This window comes from Amia ocellicauda, chromosome 6 (assembly GCF_036373705.1).
Source record: "Amia ocellicauda isolate fAmiCal2 chromosome 6, fAmiCal2.hap1, whole genome shotgun sequence".
NCBI classification, from domain to species: Eukaryota; Metazoa; Chordata; class Actinopteri; order Amiiformes; family Amiidae; genus Amia; species Amia ocellicauda.
In genome coordinates, this window is record NC_089855.1 from 47,894,611 (window position 1) to 47,920,070 (window position 25,460).

Here is a 25,460-nt window from a genome sequence, read left to right on the forward strand (position 1 = left end):
GCAGAAGCGCCCGCAGCGCAGAGTGCGTTAATAAGCATCACTGCGCCGCAGATCCAGGTATCAGCTTACAAGCCATAACAGTAAGAAAACACCAAATACATACTAATATCGATACCCAGTCTGCACATCGTCGGTTACATAAGAAAAACAGACCGGATTTCTTACAGTAAAGCGAACTGAGCTGCCCGTTCAGATACACTGAGCAAAACATTGTAACAGACTGAGAGAGAGAGAGAGAGGAGGGGGGAGGAGGAGGAGGAGGAGGAGGAGGAGGGGACGGAGAACCGAGCGGATATCGTCTAGTTCGCCAGGAAAGCGGACGAGGAGAGGGATCGTCTGCAGAAGACAGAGAGGAAAAGAGGACGAGCGACTGAGCAGAAGTGAGAGAAAGAGGCGGAGGAGAAGAAGAAGAAGAAGAAAGGGAGAAGAGAAGAAGATTCCCCTTTGTTCCTCCGCGTTTGAAAGGATATACGGTCAACATTTATTTATTTTTTTCCGATAGGGAGAGAAAAGGGATCTGGGAGAGAGAGAGAAAAACACAAGGACGTTTTTATTACTCCTTCATTCGGGGCTCTTGCTGGATTTATTTGACTCTTTATTTTTTAATTATCATCTATTATTATGATTATGGTTATTTATTGACACGGTTTTGGCTCCTGTTGGAAAGGGAAAGCGAGAGAGAGGGAAAGGCGAGCAACCTAAGAGAAAACCCATCGAGCGACTATACAGCTACACACACACATTTGAAAGCTGATTTCCGAGGCCCTGTCCAGGCCGGGCGGGGGGCTGTAGGTGCAGGAGGTGAGCGGGCGCTTTGTGCCGCAGAGACGCGGTCTGTGCGGCGGCTGCTGATTAGCGCTATTGTGTGAGGGAGAGAGGGAGACCCAGACTGTTATCTAGGGGGCATTTTTTTTTTAGCTTTCTAATTTTGAGGGAATCCGTAGTCTTACACGCCAGGCAACCCCCGCCCCCCTTTTCCTCCCTCTGTAGGATAATAACCACCCCCTCACAAACGCACTAAACAACGCATTGCCCCCCGTGTCTTATTCCTCGGAGCACACGCACACACCCGCACACACAGGCCTGCATGTGTACATGTATGTGTCTGAACGTCGACCTCTGATCTCCCTTCCCCTCGTCGTCGAGCCTTTTGTCTGGGTCCCGGGGATCGATCCTGCGATACCGTGCCGCACAAAGGGGCCATTTGGACTGGAGGACGACCCCGGCTGCCCCGGCCTGCTGCGGGTATATAGGCGACAGTGCAGCGCACAGGGAGCACATCTCCTCCGAGCTACCGCACAATTACTCTGAGAATCGGAGTCAGTGTGGATGAGTGTGAAGCCATTATTGCTGTTACTATAATGAAGACGACGATCCGGATTGAAGCGATGACGTATTGAAAGGTTGACATCTGGGCATTGTGCTGTGGTTGGTTCTGGCAGATGTTTCTACAGCCCTTATGAAACGGCAGCAGTGCACCGCGTTACACTGAGCAGCTCATTGATTTATAACGCGCTATATTATTGATATTGGATTATATTTTTGGATAAACACGTTTTTGTAGAGGGATAGGGAGAGAGAGAGAGGGAGAGAGAGTGTGACAGACGGAAAAGGAGGTAAAGACGGAGAGAGCCCCGTTGATGTCTGCGGAGGTGGTGACCATGATGATGCCCGTGTCTCGGGGGATCCTGGAGCGGGACAGAGACCTGGAGCCCCTCGCCTCCGGGACCCCCGGCTCGACCCGGGGCATGAAGCGAGGCGACCCGGAGCCCGACGCCTCCGTAGCGCCCAGCCTGACGGACGGTGCCGGGGCAGAGTGCAAGAGAGCCCGCATAGACGGGGCGGTGGGGGCCGGCGGCGAGCTCGGACAGGTGAGATGGAGCCACTATTATTATTATTATTATTATTATTATTATTATTATTATTATTATTATTATTATTCCTACGGCCTTCCTGGCCTGTGCCCGGCTGCAGGCTGTGCACGACACCGCGAGGGCTTCATCGGGAAGTGCGCGCCGGTGGCTGCGGTTTTCGGGCTGTCTTTGCCCGTCTGCTGTGTGGGTCTGAGAGAGTCCGCCTTCCGCCACACAAGCCGTGTTCAGGACCTATACATGTGTGTTTAAACAATACCTGCACCGTGTCTGTCTGATAAGGTTACACACACACCCCACGAAATAGGCTAATTTGCTGGTAAATACGCGTTGGCAATACTAATAAGTAACGGTGTTCACACGCCGCTAAGCGCAGCGCAGTGCTGCCGGACACATGGCTGCACCCCAGCGAGGCTGTGTGCCTGCCATGTAGTGACAATGTGACAAGAGCAACATACATGCACATACATGCACACACAGGCACACACAGGCACGCACGTTGACTTGGGCCGGTGTTACAATGACGGCCACCTCCACTGTCTAACGGGGTTGAGCCCGTGATAGGCCTGAACTGACAGACGGGCCGATGCGTTAAAAAAGACCCCGATATTAGCAGTGCGAGTTAACGGGCCCGGCCGGCCCGCCGCAGCCCGGCTCAGCGCAGCGCTCTGCCCTTTGTTGTTGTTTGCTTTGCAATGTGAAATACAGCCGCTTAAAAATAATACACAAAACGTTGCTTTTGCTCATAACTTAAGCGATTTCTTGTGGATTTCTACAAAATCCAGTGGTGTGATATATGATTGTGTCCACAGTCGTAACCCAATCGGTGTGTGTGTATAGGTGAGTCAGAGGGAGAGAAAGATGAGAGGAGACGAGGGGGAGGGGCGACTGTTGGGAAAGACAAAGACCCGACCTATCTCGGCTACTCATATGGGGAGAAGAGAGCTGGGGGGTGAATTGTGGGAGAATCCTGTCGCCCACGCCCCCTCCCCCTCATGTTTACATGTACCTTCTTAAAATGTAAAATGTAAAAAAGATCAATCTGTGATTAGTGGAAACTGCCCTGAGGACGAGTGGGGGGGGGGGGGGGTGACCTTATTTTGAATTCCAGACAGAAACTCGCTAATGATAGATAGATTGACATGCACTCCATTTCTCTCTCCCTCCCTCTTTCTCCCTCTCTGTTTAATCTTGTTGTGGATCATGTGGGATAATGTCTGGCTTTAACAAGCTGATCTCGTTAGCAGCTCACAAAGCCTCTTTACTGCCATTGAGAGCAGGAATCCAGAGAGAGAGAGAGAGAGGGGTTACTACACAACCACTGTGCACTACTGCAGTGAGAGAGAGAGAGGGGTTACTACACAACCACTGTGCACTACTGCAGTGAGAGAGAGAGAGAGAGAGAGAGAGAGAGAGAGAGAGAGAGGGGTTACTACACAACCACTGTGCACTACTGCAGTGAGAGAGAGAGAGGGGTTACTACACAACCACTGTGCACTACTGCAGTGAGAGAGAGAGAGGGGTTACTACACAACCACTGTGCACTACTGCAGTGAGAGAGAGAGAGAGAGAGAGAGAGAGAGAGAGAGAGAGAGAGAGAGAGGGGTTACTACACAACCACTGTGCACTACTGCAGTGAGAGAGAGAGGGGTTACTACACAACCACTGTGCACTACTGCAGTGAGAGAGAGAGGGGTTACTACACAACCACTGTGCACTACTGCAGAGAGAGAGAGAGAGAGAGAGAGAGAGTGAGAGAGAGAGTGAGAGAGAGAGAGAGAGAGAGAGAGAGAGAGAGGGGGGTTACTACACAACCACTGTGCACTACTGCAGTGAGAGAGAGAGGGGTTACTACACAACCACTGTGCACTACTGCAGAGAGAGAGAGAGAGAGAGAGAGAGAGGGGTTAATACACACTGCACTACTGCACACTGACACTGCAGAGACAGTGAGTGAAGCCCAAAAGAGCGACAGATGGAGAGGGTGAGATGGAGCGACAGATGGCAAAATGAGCATGGATATCTCCAGCCCCTATTCTTCCTGTTTGTTTTTTTTGTTATCCCTCATTCATTTCGAACAAGTTAAACTGCAGTGTCTGTGTCTAGAGAGACGGATGCACAGATGGACTGTGCTGATATACATGCATATATATATATATATATATATATATATATATATATACATACATATGTATGTACACTCATGGCTAGGTATGTACAGAGAGGTGAGTTGCAATGATTGCTGCGAGTTCAGAACAAACTCTCCCCCTCCTCTGAACATTGAACCCACATGTGGCTTGGTGGGCATTGACCTTTGACCCCAGGTGAATTCATGGGTGCTTTATTGGCATGACAAACAGGTCTGCAGTGTTGCCAAAGCAATTAATATTGCATACATATATGGAAAAAAATTAAAGATAAGAAAAATTATCAGTATTTTTATTAAATATATTACAGGACAAATCAAACTTAAAAAGTATGATAATTTATAAATGAAATCTTAATATACATAACCCCAAAAAAGTAAACGGTTTTAAATCAAACATGGAACTAACAAGAAAATACATCACAATAATAAGTGTCTGCAGTTCTTCCCCGGGACTGTGCTCATGCCACTCGGGCTGTGACAGGCGGCTACGTATTGGGCAAACCAGGGGTGCTGTGTCTCCCTCCCCCAGGAGGATAGCTAGGACAGCGCCAGTTCTCTCTGTGTCCACCTCTCCTGTCTCAGTGACCGCAGCGCCGCTCCTCTCTGTGTCCACCACTCCTGTCTCAGTGACCGCAGCGCCGCTCCTCTCTGTGTCCACCTCTCCTGTCTCAGTGACCGCAGCGCCGCTCCTCTCTGTGTCCACTTCTCCTGTCTCAGTGACCGCAGCGCCGCTCCTCTCTGGGAAGCCAACTCTGCCTGTGTCGGCCTGTTTCTCTGGCCAGGCTGTGGTCACTGAGCCGGTATCTGGTCAGGATCTGCCTCTGCTTTGTGTTTCTGACAGTCACCAGGTGTTCTGCCAGGCTGTAGTTTCTATTTAGAGTCCAATAGCACTCCAGTGTGTTCTGTGTTTTAGTGTTGGTTTCCCAATGGGCCAGATAGGAGCGTTTGAGGTGTTGTATTATTTGGTTCAGTCGAATGGGCATTGTTAGTGCAGTGCTGTGCTGCAGATGACTGAGCGCAGTGTGGCTCTGCTCAGTGAGCCTCCGGACCAGCTGGCTGAGGGGACTCCTCTGGGCTGAGCTCCTGCTATTGCAAGGCTTTGAAATGGAGTGAGTTTGAGTCGCTATCACAATATTTCAGTGCTCAATGAATGTTAATAATTAGTGGCTAAAGGCCTAATTCAGCTCACTCTCTGAAAATAAGGCTTGTTTTTAATTACATTGACAGTCAGTGCGTTGCAGTGCAGCACAGTGCAGTCAGTCGGTGTGTCAGTGCGTTGCAGTGCAGTCAGTTGGTGTGTCAGTGCGTTGCAGTGCAGCGCAGTGCAGTCAGTTGGTGTGTCGGTGCGTTGCAGTGCAGCGCAGCGCAGTCAGTTGGTGTGTCAGTGCGTTGCAGTGCAGCGCAGCGCAGTCAGTTGGTGTGTCAGTGCGTTGCAGTGCAGCGCAGCGCAGTCAGTTGGTGTGTCAGTGCGTTGCAGTGCAGTCAGTTGGTGTGTCAGTGCGTTGCAGTGCAGCGCAGCGCAGTCAGTTGGTGTGTCAGTGCGTTGCAGTGCAGTCAGTTGGTGTGTCAGTGCGTTGCAGTGCAGCGCAGCGCAGTCAGTTGGTGTGTCAGTGCGTTGCAGTGCAGCGCAGTGCAGTCAGTTGGTGTGTCGGTGCGTTGCAGTGCAGCGCAGCGCAGTCAGTTGGTGTGTCAGTGCGTTGCAGTGCAGCGCAGCGCAGTCAGTTGGTGTGTCAGTGCGTTGCAGTCCAGCGCAGTGCAGTCAGTTGGTGTGTCGGTGCGTTGCAGTGCAGCGCAGCGCAGTCAGTTGGTGTGTCAGTGCGTTGCAGTGCAGCGCAGCGCAGTCAGTTGGTGTGTCAGTGCGTTGCAGTGCAGTCAGTTGGTGTGTCAGTGCGTTGCAGTGCAGCGCAGCGCAGTCAGTTGGTGTGTCAGTGCGTTGCAGTGCAGTCAGTTGGTGTGTCAGTGCGTTGCAGTGCAGCGCAGCGCAGTCAGTTGGTGTGTCAGTGCGTTGCAGTGCAGCGCAGTGCAGTCAGTTGGTGTGTCAGTGTGTTGCAGTGCAGTCAGTTGGTGTGTCAGTGCGTTGCAGCGCAGCGCAGTCAGTTGGTGTGTCAGTGCGTTGCAGTGCAGCGCAGCGCAGTCAGTTGGTGTGTCAGTGCGTTGCAGTGCAGTCAGTTGGTGTGTCAGTGCGTTGCAGTGCAGCGCAGCGCAGTCAGTTGGTGTGTCAGTGCGTTGCAGTGCAGTCAGTTGGTGTGTCAGTGCGTTGCAGTGCAGCGCAGCGCAGTCAGTTGGTGTGTCAGTGCGTTGCAGTGCAGCGCAGTGCAGTCAGTTGGTGTGTCAGTGTGTTGCAGTGCAGTCAGTTGGTGTGTCAGTGCGTTGCAGTGCAGCGCAGCGCAGTCAGTTGGTGTGTCAGTGCGTTGCAGTGCAGTCAGTTGGTGTGTCAGTGCGTTGCAGTGCAGCGCAGCGCAGTCAGTTGGTGTGTCAGTGCGTTGCAGTGCAGCACAGTGCAGTCAGTTGGTGTGTCAGTGTGTTGCAGTGCAGTCAGTTGGTGTGTCAGTGCGTTGCAGTGCAGCGCAGTGCAGTCAGTTGGTGTGTCGGTGCGTTGCAGTGCAGCGCAGCGCAGTCAGTTGGTGTGTCAGTGCGTTGCAGTGCAGCGCAGCGCAGTCAGTCGATCTGTCAGTGTGTCAGACAGTCTGGATTCCTCTATTCCCCTGGGCCTGTCTGCTTACCTTCAAACTCTCCCTTTCCCTCGATCCATCCCTCTCCCCGTAAGTGAGTTTCAGTAGGAATGCTGCCACAACCCTGTAACTGTACTTCCCTGAGAGAGAGAATATGGCCCCCTGCCCCCCCTATCCAGGAGACCACATGACATTCCCAATGGGTGACTCATTTCCTCTCTCCTCTCCTTCTCTCTCTCCTTCTTGCTGACAGATTGGACCCAGATGTGCAGCCACTCTCCTCCTCCCCCTCCCCCACCTCTCCCCTCTCTTTTTTTTTCTTTTTCTTTTTCCTCCTTCTTAGTTACCCCCTCTCTCTCCCTCAAATTTAAATAAAAAGCTGTATTGTCAGGACAGAGACATCAGTTTGGCCACAGCAGTGACAGACAGGCCCAGTGCAGGAACAGCACACAGCTCAGACTTCAGTCTTGTTTCCTCTCTCTCTTTACATTGTGTTTATCCTAAAAGTACTGAACTTTACATTTACACAAAAATAAATCTGTGCACAGTTGTAGTGCAGTGTTACAGTGTGTGGGGGGTTGTAGTGCAGTGTTTTGTTCTGCAGTAATTGGGTAATGAGAGTATTGTGCATTAATTAGTGTGCTTTGTGTTGTGTCATTTGGGCATGCATGGGGGGGCAGGGGCACAGGCGGGTATTAAAATAATGAGGGGATGAGAGGACAATGGGGGGAGGGAGAGAGAGATTGAGTTAAACAGGCCTTATCTGGCACACGGCGGAGTGACTGTCTTCTGTCTGCTTTCTATATAGACTTATTTTTTCCCCGTTTTCATTTTTTTTTTCCTTCTCTCCTCCACCCCCCATCTGTCTTTTGCCATCGTTGGTCTCTGAACTCTACCCCTCTTCACCTTTCCCTCTTCTTTTGCCCCCTCCCACTTTTTTCTCTGCCTGTCTTCCTCCCTCTCTTGTTACTGTTATGATTATTATTATTGTTACTGAAAACTGTCCTATTCTTTCCCAGTCATGTTTGATAAAGGTAGGCTGGGCTGGGGGTTTCTCCATAGCCTGTGGGTAGCAAAAAGTTGCCAAATAAGGGCACCATTTTGGCTCTACTGTTCCCACCTAGGGTCGGACTGAGCCAGGAGCCAAGATGGCCGCTGCCGGGAGCAGTTTCCTGGCCTAGCTTGGCCTGGTTCCCGCGCTCAGGGAAACTATTCCCCTGGGGGAACGAGGGGAACAGCCCAAATTAATTCCAGATGAGGCAGGAAGTCTTCCAACACAAAGAGAGGCTCTATGTCTCAGGGCAGGACTCTCTCTCTCTTTCCTTCTCCCCCCCTCTTTTTTCCCTCCATTTCTTTGCTGCTCTCTCTTCCTTCCCTCCATTTTCTCCAATCTCATTCCTTCACCTTTCTCTCTGTGTTCGGCTCTTCACCCTCTCTGTGGTTGAATCGTAGTATTGGTCTAATTGAGTCTCGCTAAAATACTCCATTCATGACACCCCTCGCTCATTCTCTCCATCTCTCCTGCCTCATGACTGCATCTCCACGGCAACGCCTGTTTCTTCCATCCTGATTGGTGGAATTGGGAGGAACCAAAATAGAGATTCCCCCTGGGGGGAGACCGAGAGAGAGAGAGACACTCTGACTCTCTCTCTCTCTCTCTCTCTCTCTCTCGCTGTCTCTCGGCCTAGCTAATGTAATAATATAAGGCAGGACTAAGGTCAGGCTTCGTTAATCAGAGAGCGAGAGACAGAGTCCAGTCCAGGCAGGGACTTGGCAGCGGTCCAGTCCAGTCTCTGTACTGTTAGTTGGTTTATTTAAGGGAACTTGCATTTTTTTAAGAATTGTGTTGTATAAGAACCATCTTCTGTATGCAGACTGGCTGAGCCAGAGTACTGGCCAGAGGTCTATCCCGTGACTCGATTCAGGCTGCCGTGGCCAGGGGTCTGTTGTGGGTGACATGGTTGCTACACGGTCAGTGTTCCGCTGACATCATGGCTCGGCCAGGATGACTGCAATTGACATTTGCCAGCACCACTCAACGACTCTCTTTCTCTCTCTCCCTCTCTCCCTCAGAACAATGACCCCCTGACCTCTGGTTACCATGGATACCAGCCCCTGCACAGCCAGGTAAGGAAACCCCATTTGTTTATTTTTGTGTATTTTATTTGGTTGTTTTGGCTTGAAGGAGAGTGAGGGAGACACGGTAAAAGAGCGAGAGAGAGAGGGGGTATGATGATTGAGGACAGATTGAGAGGTGAAGGGATGGAGGCGGAGAGAGAAGAGGGCCGAGGTGAGAGGGGAGATAGACTGAAAGTTGCACATGCAGAAGCGTTGCCCTCAGTGCAGTCCGACTGACCTGTGCTGATCTGGGGTGCTGAGTGGAGCTGCTTCCTGCTGCACGTGGCTGGGCCCTTCAGTAGGGGGCAGGGCGGGGCTGCTGATAAGTGTATTGTGTGCGAAGGGAGAGATGGCTGTGTCTATACTGTGATACTGACAGTCTGACTGACGGACCGGAGGTTGTAGTAATACACTGCTCCCACAGGAGGGCAGTAAAACACATTCAGCTCCAGTACAGCACAGAGCTGACAATCTTACCCCCCCCCACCAGGCTCCTCCTGTGCCCCTCCTCTCTCAGGAATGCAGTGCACACCCTGCCAAGAGAGAGACTGGGAGTGTGGACGAGAGTGTGGGGACAGTGTGGACGAGAGTCCAGTGTGCCGGTGTGAGTGGGTGTATCGGTGTGTTAATCAGAGATCATCCCCACTCATCCCCTCTACTCACACTGCCTAATCCCTTTATCTCTCTCTATCCCTCTATCCCTGCCTCTGTCTCGCTGTTCCTCGCACCCCCCTCTCTCTCTCTCTCTCTCTCCTGTGTTCCCTCTCTCTCTCTCTGTCCCTTGTTCTCTCTCTCTCTCCCTCCAGCTGTCTGTCTCTCACTCAGATACACAGACAGACAGGTGGTGGCACAGCTGTGTCACAATGTGTGTGTGCACGAGTGTGCGTGTTTGTGTCTCAGGCATGTGTCTCGGTGGTTTGTGTGTGTGTTGATAGCTCTGTTTAAATGTATCAATCGTGTTTTTAATCATTTCTGTATTGCTTTGGCAATACCAATAAACTGTTGCCATGCCAATAAAGCAAATTGAATTTAAATAAGTTTGAGCAAAAGCTACTGTACTGCAAACAGATTGAGAGGGAGGGAAAGTTTTGAAGGAGAGTCTCAGATAGATAGAGAGGGAGGGAGGGAGGGAACATTTTGAAGGAGAGTCACAGATGGAGGGAGGGAGAGAGAGAGGGAGGGAAAGTTTTGAAGGAGAGTCACAGATGGAGGGAGGGAGGAAGACAGGTTGAGCCTGTGAGACACATGGTCAGAGGGAGGCAAGGAGAGAGAGAGAGCACAGAACAACAATCGGAATGACTGGAAGAGAAGAACACAGCACATAAAGAAAGAAAGGCAGAGAGTGAGACACGGAACGGGGAGAGAAGCAAGACGTGAGAGAAACCGAGAGAGATGCAGAGTAACGGCTTTGGCAGCTCCTGTGTAAACTCATCATGCTAATGAAGCTGGTTTTCAACTGAGCGCGAGAAGCAGACAGAGGGAGAGAGGGCACAGGGAGAGATAGACAGAGCGGACAAGCGTATTTGGACGACTGTGGGACACCATGATGGCTCGGTACTGTGTGGACTACCCCAGCCTGCTCCGGGTGAGTTGGGCCCTTCCAATCAATACTCCATAATCCATCGGAGTGAGTGATCGGTCAGCCTCTTCATCTGGCCTGTACTGTGGCCTGCAGTGGTATATACAGTGTGTGTGTGTGTCTCTCTCTCTGCCTCTGTCTGCCTCTGAGTGTGTGTCTCTCTGTCTCTGCCTCTAAATGTCTTTCTCTGCCTGTGTGCGTCTCTCTCTGCCTCAGAGTGTGTGTCTTTCTCAAGTTATACAGTCCCTGCAGTGTTGGAGCATGCTCATTTTTTGTGCTTACCAAGACACCGATGGATAGAGACTGCTCCAGTCAGTGAGACAATGGGGGGGGTGCCCGCAGACAGACAGATGGACACAGCTGCTGCAGGGACTCCAGAATTACCCTCCCCCTTTTTCTCACACTGGAGTTGGAAAACAGAAAGGTTAATTGCCCCACTCCCCCTGGCCTGTCCTTACAGCTGCTCCTGTAGAGACTGTTGTTTCTTTGGGGTGGAGAGGGGGAGGGGGGGTGTGAACAGCCATGTCCTAATGTCCACAACCCCCCCTCACTGTTTCCCTAACACATGGAGAGGGAGCAAGACAGGGAGGGGGTTAATACAGACACGACTGAGAGAGACTGTACAGCTCAGAGGCACAGTTCACAATACACCCTATTGCCTGGTACAGGTATGGTACCACCCTGTACACACCCTGTGCAGACAGTGTACACGAGCAATATAAACACGCCACACAACTGAGATACTGCGGCCGCGCACACACACACACACACACACACATACTGCGCACAGCACTATGCACACAGTACTATGCGTAAACTACATTCTCACACAATCCTGTGCATACACACACAATACTATACATACATGCACACACTGGGCACAACACTGTACACAAAGTACACAATAAAGATCCTACACATTTCTATATAATCACACTGTACACAACACCATATCTACACACACACTCTCTGTAGCTGTGTCAGTGTGCTTGTCTGTGCATGTTGCATTTTTATCCTGCGTGTGCTCTCTCTCTCCCTCCCCCTTGAAGACAAGAATTTTGCTGTCAGGGATCAAACTAGACAAACTTGTTTTTAATTATTTTCTCTGACTCCCTCTCTCTCCCCTAGTGTAGTGCACTGCAGTGTAGTGAGGGGTGAGTGTGTGGAGTGGCAGTGTAACGCAGTCTTTACACATGATTGCTGTTATGTACAGTGTGCAGGGTGTGCAGCTCTCGCCGGCGGTGTAAGACACTTGTGAACTGTGATGTTGGGGGAGGGGCGGTGCTGACGAATTGTCGACTGGGGGTTACAACGCGAGGGTGGGGGGGCACTTTCTGGGTGGCAGAGCAAAGGGGCAGGGGCCGGGGCCGGGGCACTTTCACCCCCCCACCCGTGCATGGTGTGCAGTGCAGGGCAGTGTGGAGCAGCTCGGGCCCGACCAGCAACGCGCGTCTCTGAAGCGGCGCCATGTGTTCCGGCGCTGGCAGCTGCGGAGCACCGGGGCGGGCGGGCGTCCACGCCTCTTTGCCTACATATGGAGGGGTGGGCGGGCCGGAGGAAGATTGACGTGCTGGGGGAATACGGGGCGTGTTTTCGGGGCAGCCGCTTTGATGCCTGTCCGGGGGGCGGGGCCGAGCCGAGAGTCCTCTGGAAGACATCAGCGGAGAGAGCGGAGCAGGAGACGGGAGAGGAAGCACAGGCACAGCGGGCAGAGAAGCAGGGGAGTCCGGGAGGGTAGAGGCAGGATAGGGCAGCATGAGGCCGCGCAGGACGGGGGAGGACTGGTGACGGAGCAGGAGAGAGAGACGCAACATCCACCGGAGACACCCGCAGGAGTAGACCGCGCTCGGGCTGCGTTTCAGCCGCAGTAGGAGTGAACACAGTCGGACACGCAACACACGACACACCCTGACGCACAACACACCCTGACACACGACACACCCTGACGCACAACACACCCTGACACACGACACACCCTGACACACGACACACACAGCGTGGAAGGACGGCTCTCGTCCCCTCTATGGACAGGATGGTGTCTCAGGTAACAACCGCAGAACAGCACGAATATGGAGGTGTGTGTGTGTGTATGTATGTGTATGTATGTGTATGTATGTGTATGAGTGTGTGTATCTGTCTGTGTGTATGTATGTGTGTGTGTGTGTGTGTGTGTGTGTGTGTGTGAGTGTGTATGGGTGTGTGTGAGTGTGTGTGTGTGTGTGTGTGTGTGTGTATGTATGTATGTGTATGTGTCTGTGTGTGTGTGTGTATGTATGTGTATGAGTGTGAGTGTGTGTGTGTGTATGTATGTGTATGAGTGTGTGTATGTGTCTGTGTGTGTGTGTGTATGTATGTGTATGAGTGTGAGTGTGAGTGTGTGTGTGTGTATGTATGTGTATGTGTATGAGTGTGAGTGTGTGTGTGTGTGTGTGTGTGTATGTATGTGTATGTGTATGTGTATGAGTGTGAGTGTGTGTATGTGTGTGTGTCGTGGCGGTCAGCAGCTCCAGTTCCAGTAACAGCCCCACGGCGGGTCTGGACCCCAGCAGCTGTGACGTCGCTGCGCTCACGTGTGTTTAGACGGACCGCAGTGACGGCCACTTAGGAAGAGCCGACAGCATTATTTACACGTGTGTGTGTATAATAACTTAGGTGCATTGATGATACTATTACAATAAGCAAAACTATTGACTGAGAAATTATAATAAACATGTTAACTGAAATTAAAGGACATTGTTATTAATTATGTAACGGTTCACTGTGTGTCGATCTGTCTATAATTTTAGGATGTCAGTTTATTTTACAATGCATATTAAACCAACTGTTACAATCACAACTTCATCATGCTAATTGGTACTTCTAATAATTATAATTCATATTAACTTTAATACTAAATACTAAAGAAATTAGCAGCTCTCTGCCTCTTTCTCTCCCTCTCCCCCCCTCTCCTGCCTCCCATCCCTCTCTCTCTCCATCTCTCTCTCCCTCTCTCACTGCAGTGCCCATGTAGGGTATTCAGAGCTCGGCCTGGAATGTGTATCTGATAATTCTCAAACCACAGAACAGGCAGACAGACCGACAGACTCCAGAGTACTGGACTGAAAAGAGGGGAAGAGGTTGGACTGGGCTGGTGCAGCGTCACTGACTGGGCTGGGCTGGGCTGGTGCAGAGTCACTGACTGGGCTGGGCTGGGCTGGTGCAGAGTCACTGACTGGGCTGGACTGGGCTGGTGCAGAGTCACTGACTGGGCTGGTGCAGCGTCACTGACTGGGCTGGGCTGGTGCAGAGTCACTGACTGGGCTGGGCTGGGCTGGTGCAGCGTCACTGACTGGGCTGGGCTGGGCTGGTGCAGAGTCACTGACTGGGCTGGACTGGGCTGGTGCAGCGTCACTGACTGGGCTGGGCTGGTGCAGAGTCACTGACTGGACTGGACTGGGCTGGTGCAGCATCACTGACTGGGCTGGGCTGGGCTGGTGCAGAGTCACTGACTGGACTGGACTGGGCTGGTGCAGCGTCACTGACTGGGCTGGGCTGGTGCAGAGTCACTGACTGGACTGGACTTCCCCTCTGTGGCTGTGACACAGTGCCACACACTATGCTGCCAGCTGTGCTGTCTCTCTCTTCTTTCCCCTCCCCCCTTATTTGTTTTGCTTTGCTTCTTAGTCAGTATGAGTCACTGTGAGACACACCCAGCCCAGCAGCACCCAGTCAGTGTGATCTAGAGTGCTGGTGTGTGTGTGTGTGTGTGTGTGTGTGTGTGTGTGTGTGTGTGTGTGTGTGTGTGTAACTGTGCCAGGGTACAGTGTCAATAATAGATGTGTTGTCAATATTTGATGGGAGCTGCACACTGACTGTCACACTGATACCCAGAGAGAGATAGAGACAGACGGATAGTGAACGAGCGAGTGTCTTAACCTCCCTCTGCAATATTGGTATAGGATAGTGTACTGTATGAATATTAATTGTCCTCTGCTTTAGTGTAGTATTCATTTACAGTGCTATTCAGTCAAAGTGTTAATTCTGTCTCACAGGACTCATCGGGCAGTTCGGAGGGTCTGGTGGCACCCCCCACCTTCCCCACATTTCCTCCCCCACCCCCCTCTCAGAATGGCTTGTCCTCAGAATTTGGGGGGCCACAGGGGGGGTTGCCACTGTACGGGGCAGGGGCAGTAGGTGGACAGGGGGTGCCGACAGAGACGGGCACCGGAGCCAGCGGCCCTGCCAGCAACAGTAACACAGCGGTCAGTGTCTGTCTGTCTCTGTCTATTGGCTAGTCTCTGCCTGCCTGCCTGTCGGTCAGGCAGTGTCTCTGTCTGTCTGCCTGCCTGCCTGTCTGTCTGCCTGTCTGTGTTGACCCCTCTCCCTCTCTCAGCAGTCGGACGGGTCAGTGCAAACAGAAGGTCAGTGCGTCCAGCCCGCAGGCGGGGGCAGCGAGTCCCCCGACTCCAAGAGCACACCCAAGAGACTCCATGTGTCCAACATCCCCTTCCGCTTCAGGGATCCAGACCTCAGGCAGATGTTTGGGGTGAGTGAGGCTCTCTCGCGCTGTCCCCCTCTCTCGCGCTGTCCCCCTCTCTCGCGCTGTCCCCCTCTCTCGCGCTGTCCTCCCTCTCTGAATTTTTCTTTTCTTGTCCCTCAGCAATTTGGGAAGATCTTGGATGTGGAGATAATCTTCAATGAGAGAGGGTCAAAGGTAAGAGGGGTCATAATACTTGGGGCCAGTGTCAGGGGTCAGGACACATTAAATAAAATGTACTGTGTCTCTTCAGGCTCATACCCAGCTGTACTGAACTGTAGCTCTCTACAGAATGCATTTAAGAAATAAATAAATGAAGTTATCACCAATTGGCAACCAAATTACCAGGCAGTGCCCTCTGCAGGATCAACTAATTTAAGTGGTTGAGGGAAGGAGGGAGGGAGCAAGGGCATTTATTTATTTATTTATTTATTTATTTATTTATTTATTTATATATATATATATATATATATATATATATATATATATATATATATAATGCACAATGTATAGATTTTATTTATTTCAACTTAAGAATAATGTGTAGTGTTTATTTTCTGTCCTGTTTAAACAGTGTCCTGGAGAATGTGAGTATCGCATCGAGCAGAGGGGGTTAGGATGGGGGGGCGGGGTACACTGACGGTTGTATGGGGGCATGTGGTACCTGTCAATCAATCATTTTGCCAATTAATTAATATTAGTGTCATGCTCTTGTGTTCGAGATTTGTTTTTTCCTAGATTCTCGTTTGGGGTCGATCTTTGTTTTATTTTCAAACTCATTAATGTGTTTGTTTTTTTTTTTAAATAGATTTTTTAAATTTGTTTTGTTTTTTCTTTGCTAACAATCTGCATGTTCTATTTCTCTCTCTCCACCTTCCCTCTCTCCCTCCCTCTCCCCCTCTCTCTGTGCATGTCTGGATGTGTGTCTGTCTGTGTGTCTAAACACCCCTCTCTCCCCTTTACCTCTCCATCTGTGTGTCTCCCTTTCACCTGCATGCTCTTCTCTCCCACGGTCTCCCTCTCTCTGTGTCTGTGCGTTTCTGTGTGCATCTCTCCCCTCGCTCTCTGCATCTGCGCCTCTGTCTGCGTGTGTCTCCCCTCTCCCCCTGCTCTCCCTCTCTGTGTCTGCATGCGTCTCCCCTCTGCCTCTGGTCTTCCTCTGTGTCTGTGTCCATGTCTCCCCTCTCTCCCCCTGCTCTCCCTCTCTGTCTGCATGCGTCTCCCCTCTGCCTCTGGTCTTCCTCTGTGTCTGTGTCCGTGTCTCCCCTCTCTCCCCCTGCTCTCCCTCTCTATGTCTGCATGCGTCTCCCCTCTGCCTCTGGTCTTCCTCTGTGTCTGTGTCCATGTCTCCCCTCTCTCCCCCTGCTCTCCCTCTGCATCTGCGCGTGCGCGTCTGCGTCTGCGCAGGGTTTTGGGTTCGTGACGTTCGAGTCCAGTGGGGACGCCGAGCGTGCCCGGGAGAGACTGCACGGGACGCTGGTGGAGGGACGAAAAATTGAGGTGCATGTCCACCCCCCCCCGCCCCCCCCCCCCCTTCTGTCACTGTTCCCTCCTCCTCCTCCTCCTCCCCACCCCCCCATCTCATGAGACTGGCACCTGGACTGCACTATCTGGTCTCAGCATTAGTCTGAATGGTATCAAGGTTACTGCAACTGTGCATGTATTGCCAATGGAGACTCAGCTACTCCTGCTACTGCTACTGTTCCTGCCCACCCACTCCTTCCCCCCTCTATTGCTGCTGCTGCTGCGTTTTGTGTGTTATTTTGGGGGTGATGTTGTGTTGCTGACTGTGCATGTGTGTGACATTCCAGAGATCCAAGAGTTTTGTGCATTTTGTTTTTTTCCGTTATATATGTGTATACGTGTTTTTAAAGATTGTGGCTGTTTACCTGTGTTTAATTTGTTTTGGTAATTTCTCTAACACAAAGGTATTTGTGGTTTTCTGTTTGTTGGTAGAGTGAGAGAGAGAGAGAGAGGGGGGTGTGTGAGAGTAGGAGAGATGGACAGATGGAGATAGGGAGTGTGAGATGCATTGAGAGTGAGTGCTGTTTATTAATGAGTGAGGGTGAGAGAGAGTGATTGGGAGTGAGAGTGCTGTTATTAATGACAGGACGTGAGAGTGGAAGAGTGCTGTTAATGACAGTGGGAGAGAGTCTTGCTTATTAATGACAGAGGGAGTGAGAGAGTGAGTGTGCTGTTTATTAATGATTGCATTGTCATTAGCACTCTAGTTGAGCATGGGCTGGGGCTGCTGGTCTCTGCATGTGGGGCCGATGGCATCGTGGGTTTAGTGAGGAGCACTGTAGTCGTGCATGGGCTCAGAGAGACGGGCCGTGGCTGCTGTGCACTCTGCATGCGTGGGGCTGAGAGAGAGAGAGAGAGAGAGAGAGAGAGAGAGAGAGAGAGAGAGAGAGAGAGAGAGAGAGAGAGAGAGAGAGAGAGAGAGAGAGAGATGGCTGCTCAGTGACGCTGGCATCGTTCCTCTGTCCTGCATGGGCCGGTCGCTGCGGGGCTGCTGTCAGGCTGTGCATGTGTGGGGTCGACAGAGCGAGACCGTGTCGAGGACCGGGTGCATCCGTGTCACCATCATTGATCCACATCACTGCTTTCATTGTCACACATCTGCATGGGTGCGCTGGTCTCTGAACAGCTGGATTTGATCTGCTCTTGATTTCCTTGTTGACCCTTCTATCCTGCATGGGCTTCGAGAGAGGTGCCGTCATCAATACCTGGTTGCATTATTAAGACTGTTGTGGTGGTGGTGGTTGTTATAAGTGTGCATAGGGGCATTGGTCCTAAAACCAGCTGGAGGAGAGAGGGAGAACCATTGTCAGCTTTCTGTCGATACCATTATTCTTTCTTCTGCACGGGCTTAGAGAGAGCGAGCCGCCACTGGGGAATAACTGCAAGGAAGTACTTTGAGGGAATGGAGGAGGAGGAAGGTCGGTGCTGCTGGTGCTGGGCACGGCCCCTGCACTGTCCCAGCTGCTGTCTGACTCCTGTAGGCCCTGCATGCCTCGCCACTGTCCCCTGCTCTACTGCCCTGAACTCTACCGCACTGACTGGAGGCTGCATGCTGTCTGAATGGGGCTGTCTGTTCTTGAACTATATTATGATTTATTGTATTATCATTATTGCATTATTTTCCTTGCATGGGTGAGTCGGTGTGTGGTTGCCTATTGCTCTGGTTTGTGATTGCAGTTGTGCATGCTGTCCACTAGGTGGTGACAGTGTGGCGGTGCTCTCTGGCTCTGGGCAGGGCTGCATTTGGGGCAGTGTAGTGCAGTCCAGCGCAGCGTGGTTTAGAGCAGTGCAGTGTAGTCTAGTGTAGAGACTGATGGGTTGACCCATATACCTGCTGGACTGGGGAGAAACAAACTGACTACTTCCTCCTCACACCATCCTCCACTCCATCCCTCCCTCTTTCTCTGCATCTCACTGTCAACCCCTCACAGCGTACTCTCTCTCCTCTCTCCATCCCTCACAGCATACTCTCTCCTCTCTCCATTGATTTCTCTTCCCCTTCACACACTCTCCATCTCTTTCCTCACTCCCTCCATCCTGCCTGCTTCTGGTCCTGTACCTGTCGTTCATTTTGTCAACCCCCTCTCTCCTCTAGCTGTCACTCATCTGTCTGTTCCTCTTGATCACTATTGGCATCCAAACAGACGCTCAAAGACAGACGCTATTGTTATTATTATTATCATTATTACTTAAACTGTTGGTTCTTGAGGCGTTTTTGTCCTAAAGTCTCTCTCCCTCTTTCTCTAATATTGTGCATCTTTCCCTCCTGTCTCTTTCCCCAGCTTTCTCTCTCTCTCACCTTGGCTCCACTTCTCTTCTCAAAATTGGAGTATCATCTAAAATGGAGAATGTAAAAATTCTCCTCTTCCCTCCATCCCTCCGATTACTCCTCTTTTGAATGGGTGGAGAAAAGAGAAGGTGGGGGGGGTCTGGTTTGTTCTGTTCTGATTTATTCATTTATTTCTAAAGACTAAATTTGATTGCTTTCTGAATAGTAAAATAAATTTAAATTTACATTACAGACCTGGCTCTGTGAGTGTACTGTACTAGTCTGTACTAGACTAGACCAGGCAGTGGACTGGGCTATAGGGACTGGGCTGTGGCAGTGGACTGGGCTATAGGGACCAGGCTGTGGCAGTGGACTGGGCTATAGGGACCGGGCTGTGGCAGTGGACTGGGCTATAGGGACCGGGCTATAGGGACTGGGCTATAGGGACTGGGCTGTGGCAGTGAACTGGGCTATAGGGACTGGGCTATGGCAGTGGACTGGGCTGTGGCAGTGGACTGGGCTATAGGGACTGGGCTATGGCAGTGGACTGGGCTATAGGGACTGGGCTATGGCAGTGGACTGGGCTGTGGCAGTGGACTGGGCTATAGGGACCGGGCTGTGGCAGTGGACTGGGCTATAGGGACCGGGCTGTGGCAGTGGACTGGGCTATAGGGACTGGGCTGTGGCAGTGGACTGGGCTATAGGGACCGGGCTGTGGCAGTGGACTGGGCTGTGGCAGTGGACTGGGCTATAGGGACCGGGCTGTGGCAGTGGACTGGGCTATAGGGACTGGGCTGTGGCAGTGGACTGGGCTATAGGGACTGGGCTATAGGGACTGGGCTGTGGCAGTGAACTGGGCTATAGGGACTGGGCTATGGCAGTGGACTGGGCTGTGGCAGTGGACTGGGCTATAGGGACTGGGCTATGGCAGTGGACTGGGCTGTGGCAGTGGACTGGGCTATAGGGACTGGGCTATGGCAGTGGACTGGGCTGTGGCAGTGGACTGGGCTATAGGGACCGGGCTGTGGCAGTGGACTGGGCTATAGGGACTGGGCTGTGGCAGTGGACTGGGCTATAGGGACTGGGCTGTGGCAGTGGACTGGGCTATAGGGACTGGGCTATAGGGACTGGGCTATAGGGACTGGGCTGTGGCAGTGAACTGGGCTATAGGGCCTGGGCTATGGCAGTGGACTGGGCTGTGGCAGTGAACTGGGCTATAGGGCCTGGGCTATGGCAGTGGACTGGGCTGTGGCAGTGGACTGGGCTATAGGGACTGGGCTGTGGCAGTGGACTGGGCTATAGGGACTGGGCTGTGGCAGTGGACTGAGGTGCATAGGGACTATCTAGTGAGAGGAGGGACAGGAGAGCTGTGGGTGTGGAGTACCCTCTTGTGGACAAGTGGAATAACATCAGCCCTGATTGAAAATTGAATAAATGGAAATACAGATCAGGTCTAATTGAACTCTTCAGATCAGACCCCTTCTCTGTACAAAGACGCTGTTTATATATTGATTAACACAATGGTTTGAATCCCAAAAATGTTTTGTATAAGTTATGTATTTTATTCATTTTTTTTTACTTTGTTTCTTTATTTAAACAGTCAGTTCTCAAGCTGATATAAGAGGGTCTGGGGCAGAGTCTTATTAAACACTTCACACATTTTAGGGTTTATTCACTTTATATCAAAATGCCTATTTTTTGCTAGAATTTAGGATGACATACATTTTTTTTTTTTTTTTAACGCATTAATCTCAAAACCAAAGCACTCTATTCTCTTCTTTCTCTTTCTTTCCCTCCCTCCCTCTTTCTCTTTCGCTCTCTCAAGGAATATTGAACCTTCTTCCATTTTTCTTTCTTTGCAATTCTTCTATTTTGGTTTTTATTTATTTATTTTGTTTGTCCTCCTCCCCCCTTCCCCCCCCCCGCCCCCCCTCCTCCAATCCCCACCCCCCCACCCCCCCGTGCGTTGTCGTGGCAGCGCTGGGGTTGTTGTCCGTCTCCATGGTAACGCGCGACGTCGTTTGGGGGACGCGGTAAGTGTCAGTTTCGCATGATGTCATTTGCCGACTTAACCAGCCAATCACAGCACAGCCAACTGACTGATCTCTTGCCATCACTATTATTATTGAATGTATTTACTTGTTTTATTGATTCATTTAGACCATTATAGGGTTTGTGTGGGTTAGAAATGCAGGAGAGAAGGAGACAGAGAAAGGGAAGGATAGAGGGACAGAGACAGAGGGACAAGGAAAGACTGAAAGGCAGGGAGGGAGGGAGAGAGGGGGAAGATGAGTGTAGAGAGAACAGGAAGGGTGTGAAAGGGAGGGAGGAGAAGTGTGTAGGGGAGAGAGAGGAAGGAAGGTGTAAGTCCTGTACAGCCACATAGAGGGAGGGAGGGTGGACTGTAGGTTAGATCGAGAGACTCCCTCTGTAGCAGGCAGGGGTCTCCAGCCCTGGTCCAGGAACCTGACACTATATAACACTAATTGGTAACTGATCAATCAGCCCTTGTACTGTTCCTCTCCAGGACGAGAGCTGGAGACCCTGCTGTACTCTATCCAATTAACCAATCTGAATAGAATAAACCAAGCAGAATCAAATGGATTCAGACCCAGTCACTGTTTATTATTAGTTCCTTTCCCTCCACCACACCCCCCTCCCCCTTCCCTCCATCATCTCGCATTCATATTGCTGGGAATGCCCTCATAGTATAGAGGTCTTTGATTTGATTGACTTGGCTGAAATTTTCTTCTCTCCCTGCACCCCCCCCCCCCCCCCCCGTTCAGTATTAATCCATTAGCCCCTCCCATTAATGAACTGGCTTTTGATTGGTTACACATTGATTTGGTTGACTTGTAGTAATTTGTCATTGATTACTTAATTTTTCCATAAAATTAATGTTTTTTTTCTGCAATCTTGTGCTTTTTATTGTATGTCTCTTACTCACTGGTCTGGGTGTGGTTTATTTTCAGTTTCAACGTCAATGTGTTGAGCCTCTTGTATCTGTGTCCCTGCTGTGCGGGGAGAGAGACTGAGTGAGTGACTTACCCCCTCCCTCCCAGTCCAAGGCTCAGTGGCCCAGTCCGGCCCAGAATCTCCTCTGGACTCGCGGGCCGCAGGTCCGTGGGCAGCACACACTCTAACTGTGCTGTACTGTGTTGTCTGCAACTCCCAGTGCAGCCTGGACTGGGAACAGTGCGTCATGGACCGGGAGTCTCTCTCTCCCCCTCCCCTTATATTATGGTCGTCTCTTCTGTTGTCACTGTCTGCTTGTTTCAGGGAAGGGTGAATGGCCTGTACTCCCCCTCTTTTCTTTTTATCTTTCTTTCTCTCCCCCCCCCTCTCCATTTTTCTCTTGAATGATGTGTTGTGATGTCTGCCTGGCCTGTGTCCAGTCTCCTGATCCTTTAAATCTTTTACTTTAATGTAATATTGCATTCAAATTTTTTTGGGGGGGGGTAATGACAGCATCTCTCTCTCTCTCTCTCTCTCTCTCTCTCTCTCACCATCCTTCCCTCTCTTGCCTCCCCCCACCTTGGTCAGTGCTCTTTGCGTGTCATTGATACTGACTGGTCTGATCACGTGTTCAGTGGCTGGAATGATGCACCCTTCAATCTTCTAATTTGTTTATTGATCGTTCAATTGGACTGATTATTTTGTATTATTTTTGGTCTGTTTGGTGTCGCTTATAGTAGAGGAGTGCGCTCGCTCTCGCTCTCTCACTCTTTCTCTCTCTGTCCCCCCCGTTGTTTTTGTGTTTAATTCCATATGAATGTTGACTTGCTCTCATTCTCTACTCTCCTGCCCGCACCCCCACCCCAAATCTGTTCACCTCCATACTCTTAATCTCTTCCTGGTAATGATGGTCTTGATGCTGATTGGTTGCATTGGTTGCTGTGCTGCGTATACTAGCTTGTGATTGGTTCTCTCTCTTTCTCTCACTCCCACACCCACTCCCTTCCCTGGTCACGTGATGTGTGTCATGGCGGAGGGCACAGTGGGGACATTGGCTCGGTGCCTCCCCTCCCCGCCCGGGCTGGTCATGTTGCTCGTTATTGATTGCATTGGTTTTGGTTTATTTTATTTTTTTACTTGTTTTTTGATTGGAATGAACTGCTCAGGAATGGATATTCTTTTTCTCGCTCTCTCTCTCCCTCTCGTTCTTTTTCCCTCCCTCTCATGCTTCCCCCTCTCGCCCTCATGCTTTCTGGGTTGATATTCTAGCCTCTTTAGGGGAAACCAGACTTTTATATTGATCATTTTTTATATTTGTTTTTCGCTTATTGTTTTGCACTTTCTTGCCACCTTTTTTTTGGGGGGGGGGGGGGGGGAGTAGTCTTTGTTTTGCATGTTGGGTCTCTCTCTCTCTCAGTGGGTTGTGTAGGATGGCTCAGTGTATTTGCAGTGGCTGAGCATGTTGCAGTCTCCACACTAACCCAACACCACAACTCTACCCTCCCCTCCCCTCCCCCCTCCCCCCCCCCCCCCCGCTTCCCCAATCGCCGAGGGAAATAGGGAGGGTGGGGGAGTTCGGGTGATGAAACTAGTCACACATACGAGTTTACTCTGAGATTACTATTATAATCTGTGATTACTATTACTATATTTGTACTGTGTAATTTACTGTATAATTATTATAACATTGGTTACTATAACATTATTATATTGTTGCTGTAGGACTATGACTTGCTGTACTGTTGCTGTGATGTGTTGATGTCTGTTCAGTGTGTGAGTGAAGTGTTTTCCCAGCAGTACAGGGCGACTGCTTAGTGTAGCCAGAGGAATAGGGCAGTGCTTTTGTTTCCCCGTCTCCCTGTGTGTCCATGTGTGTTTCTGTGTCCCTGTGGTACTCTGTGTTCTGTCCGGTGTCAGTGTGTCCTGACTCTCTGTCCGTGTATGCAGGTGAACAATGCCACGGCCAGAGTGATGACCAATAAGAAGCTGGTCAGCCCCTACTCCAACGGAGAGGCTCTCAGCTCCCTGCCCTACGGTACACCGCTGTGCCGACACGCAACACACTGCCGACACGCAACACACTCGACACTCGCAGGCCGTCCACTGTCCACCACACTGACTACTTCCTGTGACCCAGTCTCTGTCTCTGTCTGTGCAGGCTGGAAGCTCAGTCCAGTTGTGGGTGCCATGTATGGACCGGAGCTGTATGCAGGTAATGTTTGTTTGTTTGTTTGTTTGTCTATCTAGCTCTGTCTGTGTCTCCAATTTGACCAATAATAACTTAAATAACTCGCCCTCTCTCTCCCTCTCAGTTCCTGGGTTCCCGTACCCCTCCACCGCAGCTGCATTTCGGGGGGCCCTGCGGGGGAGGGGGCGCCCTGTCTACAGCGCCGTCAGGGCCGCTGTGCCCCAGCCTGCCCTGCCCACCTACCCTGGGTAACTGGACTGGACTTCACTGTAGTACACTGCACTGTAGTACCCTTGTGCTGTAATGTGCTGCACAGTGGTACCGTTGCACTGTAGTACCGCTGCGCTGTGATGCGCTGGACTGTGGTACCGCTGCGCTGGACCGCAGTGCTCTTGCACTGTGATGCGCTGGACCGTAGTACTGTTGCTCTGTAGTACCGTTGTGCTGTGATGCTCTGGACTATAGTACCGTTGCGCTGTAGTAGAATGGACTGTCTGAACACGGCTTGTACTCCAAATAACCAACGACTCCTCTCCCTCTCCCTCAGGGTCGTCTACCAAGATGGCTTCTATGGCGCTGACCTCTATGTAAGTATGCTCTCTCGCTCTCCCCGTCTCTCGCTCTCTCGCTCTCCCCGTCTCTCGCTCTCCCCGTCTCTGAACATGGTATCAGTTGGTCAGTCTCTCAGTGCGTCTCTCCCTCTCAGGGTGGCTACACCGCGTATCGCTATGCCCAGCCCACCGCTGCTGTTACCGGGGCAACTGCTGCAGCTGCCGCCGCCGCTGCGTACAGTGACAGGTGAGACGTGCGCCCCCTCCCCACACACACCCTCTCCCTCTCTGTGCAGTGGGGTGTATGCAGTGTGTAGTAACCTCCTCTCTCTCCCTCTGTGTCAGTTATGGGCGAGTCTACACCACCGACCCGTACCACGCCCTGGCCCCTGCCGCCGCCGCCGCGTATGGAGTCGGAGCCATGGTAACCACTGTCTCTGTGTCTCTGTGTCTCTGGGAGCCCTGCTGTTCTGCACTGCACTGCACTGGGCTGCTGCTCTCCAGCAATGACAGTATCCTCTCTGCCTCTGTTCTCTCACAGGCCAGTCTGTACCGAGGGGGATACAGCCGGTTTGCCCCATACTGAAGCCATGCGTAGTTCCTGGGAGGAGGATGTAGCGCCCCCTAGCCCACAGCCTGGGGTCGGCACCCGTGGCCCCAACAATCACAACCGACGACAACGACGACACAAACTGCAACAGACACCACCAACCCCCCCTCCCCCCCTCCACACACACCTGCATGCCTGCCGCTGCGCAGAGGGAGGACATCCCAGACTGAGGACAAACAGAGCTGGAGCGCAAGCCAGGGCTACACCTCGGCCGCCGCAGGGACTACACAACACAGGAACTGAAGAAAGGATGGAGGAACGAGGGGATTGTGAAGGGGGGGTGGATACAATGCTGAGAAGAGGAGGAATACAAGCCACAGTGAGAGGAGGACAGGAGCGGAAACAGGCCCAGGAGGGAGGGAGGGAGGGAGGGAGGGACAATGCAGACTGTATAACTTGTTATTATGATGATTATTGTAATTTGGGGGGGGGGGATTTTTCTCCTTTATTTTCCGTTA

The 25,460-nt window shown here is 51.4% G+C and overlaps 1 protein-coding gene across 3 annotated transcripts; it reads left to right on the top strand.

Moving 5' to 3' along the window:
• The first annotated feature begins 280 nt into the window (after window positions 1–280).
• Window positions 281–25,460, top strand: rbfox2 (RNA binding fox-1 homolog 2). Of its 3 annotated transcripts, none has more exons than XM_066707385.1 (13): window positions 281–1,871; window positions 8,766–8,819; window positions 14,421–14,630; window positions 14,762–14,914; window positions 15,029–15,082; window positions 16,313–16,405; window positions 23,601–23,688; window positions 23,812–23,865; window positions 23,966–24,089; window positions 24,389–24,428; window positions 24,530–24,639; window positions 24,738–24,816; window positions 24,934–25,460. In XM_066707385.1, exons 1-13 carry the CDS (start codon window positions 1,641–1,643, stop codon window positions 24,976–24,978), a joined length of 1,335 nt encoding a protein of 444 aa, XP_066563482.1. In that variant the 5' UTR covers window positions 281–1,640; the 3' UTR covers window positions 24,979–25,460. The 3 variants fall into 3 exon arrangements, with proteins under 3 accessions (XP_066563482.1, XP_066563484.1, XP_066563483.1); XM_066707387.1 differs by having other exon boundaries at window positions 14,765–14,914; window positions 24,548–24,639; XM_066707386.1 differs by having other exon boundaries at window positions 282–1,871; window positions 24,548–24,639.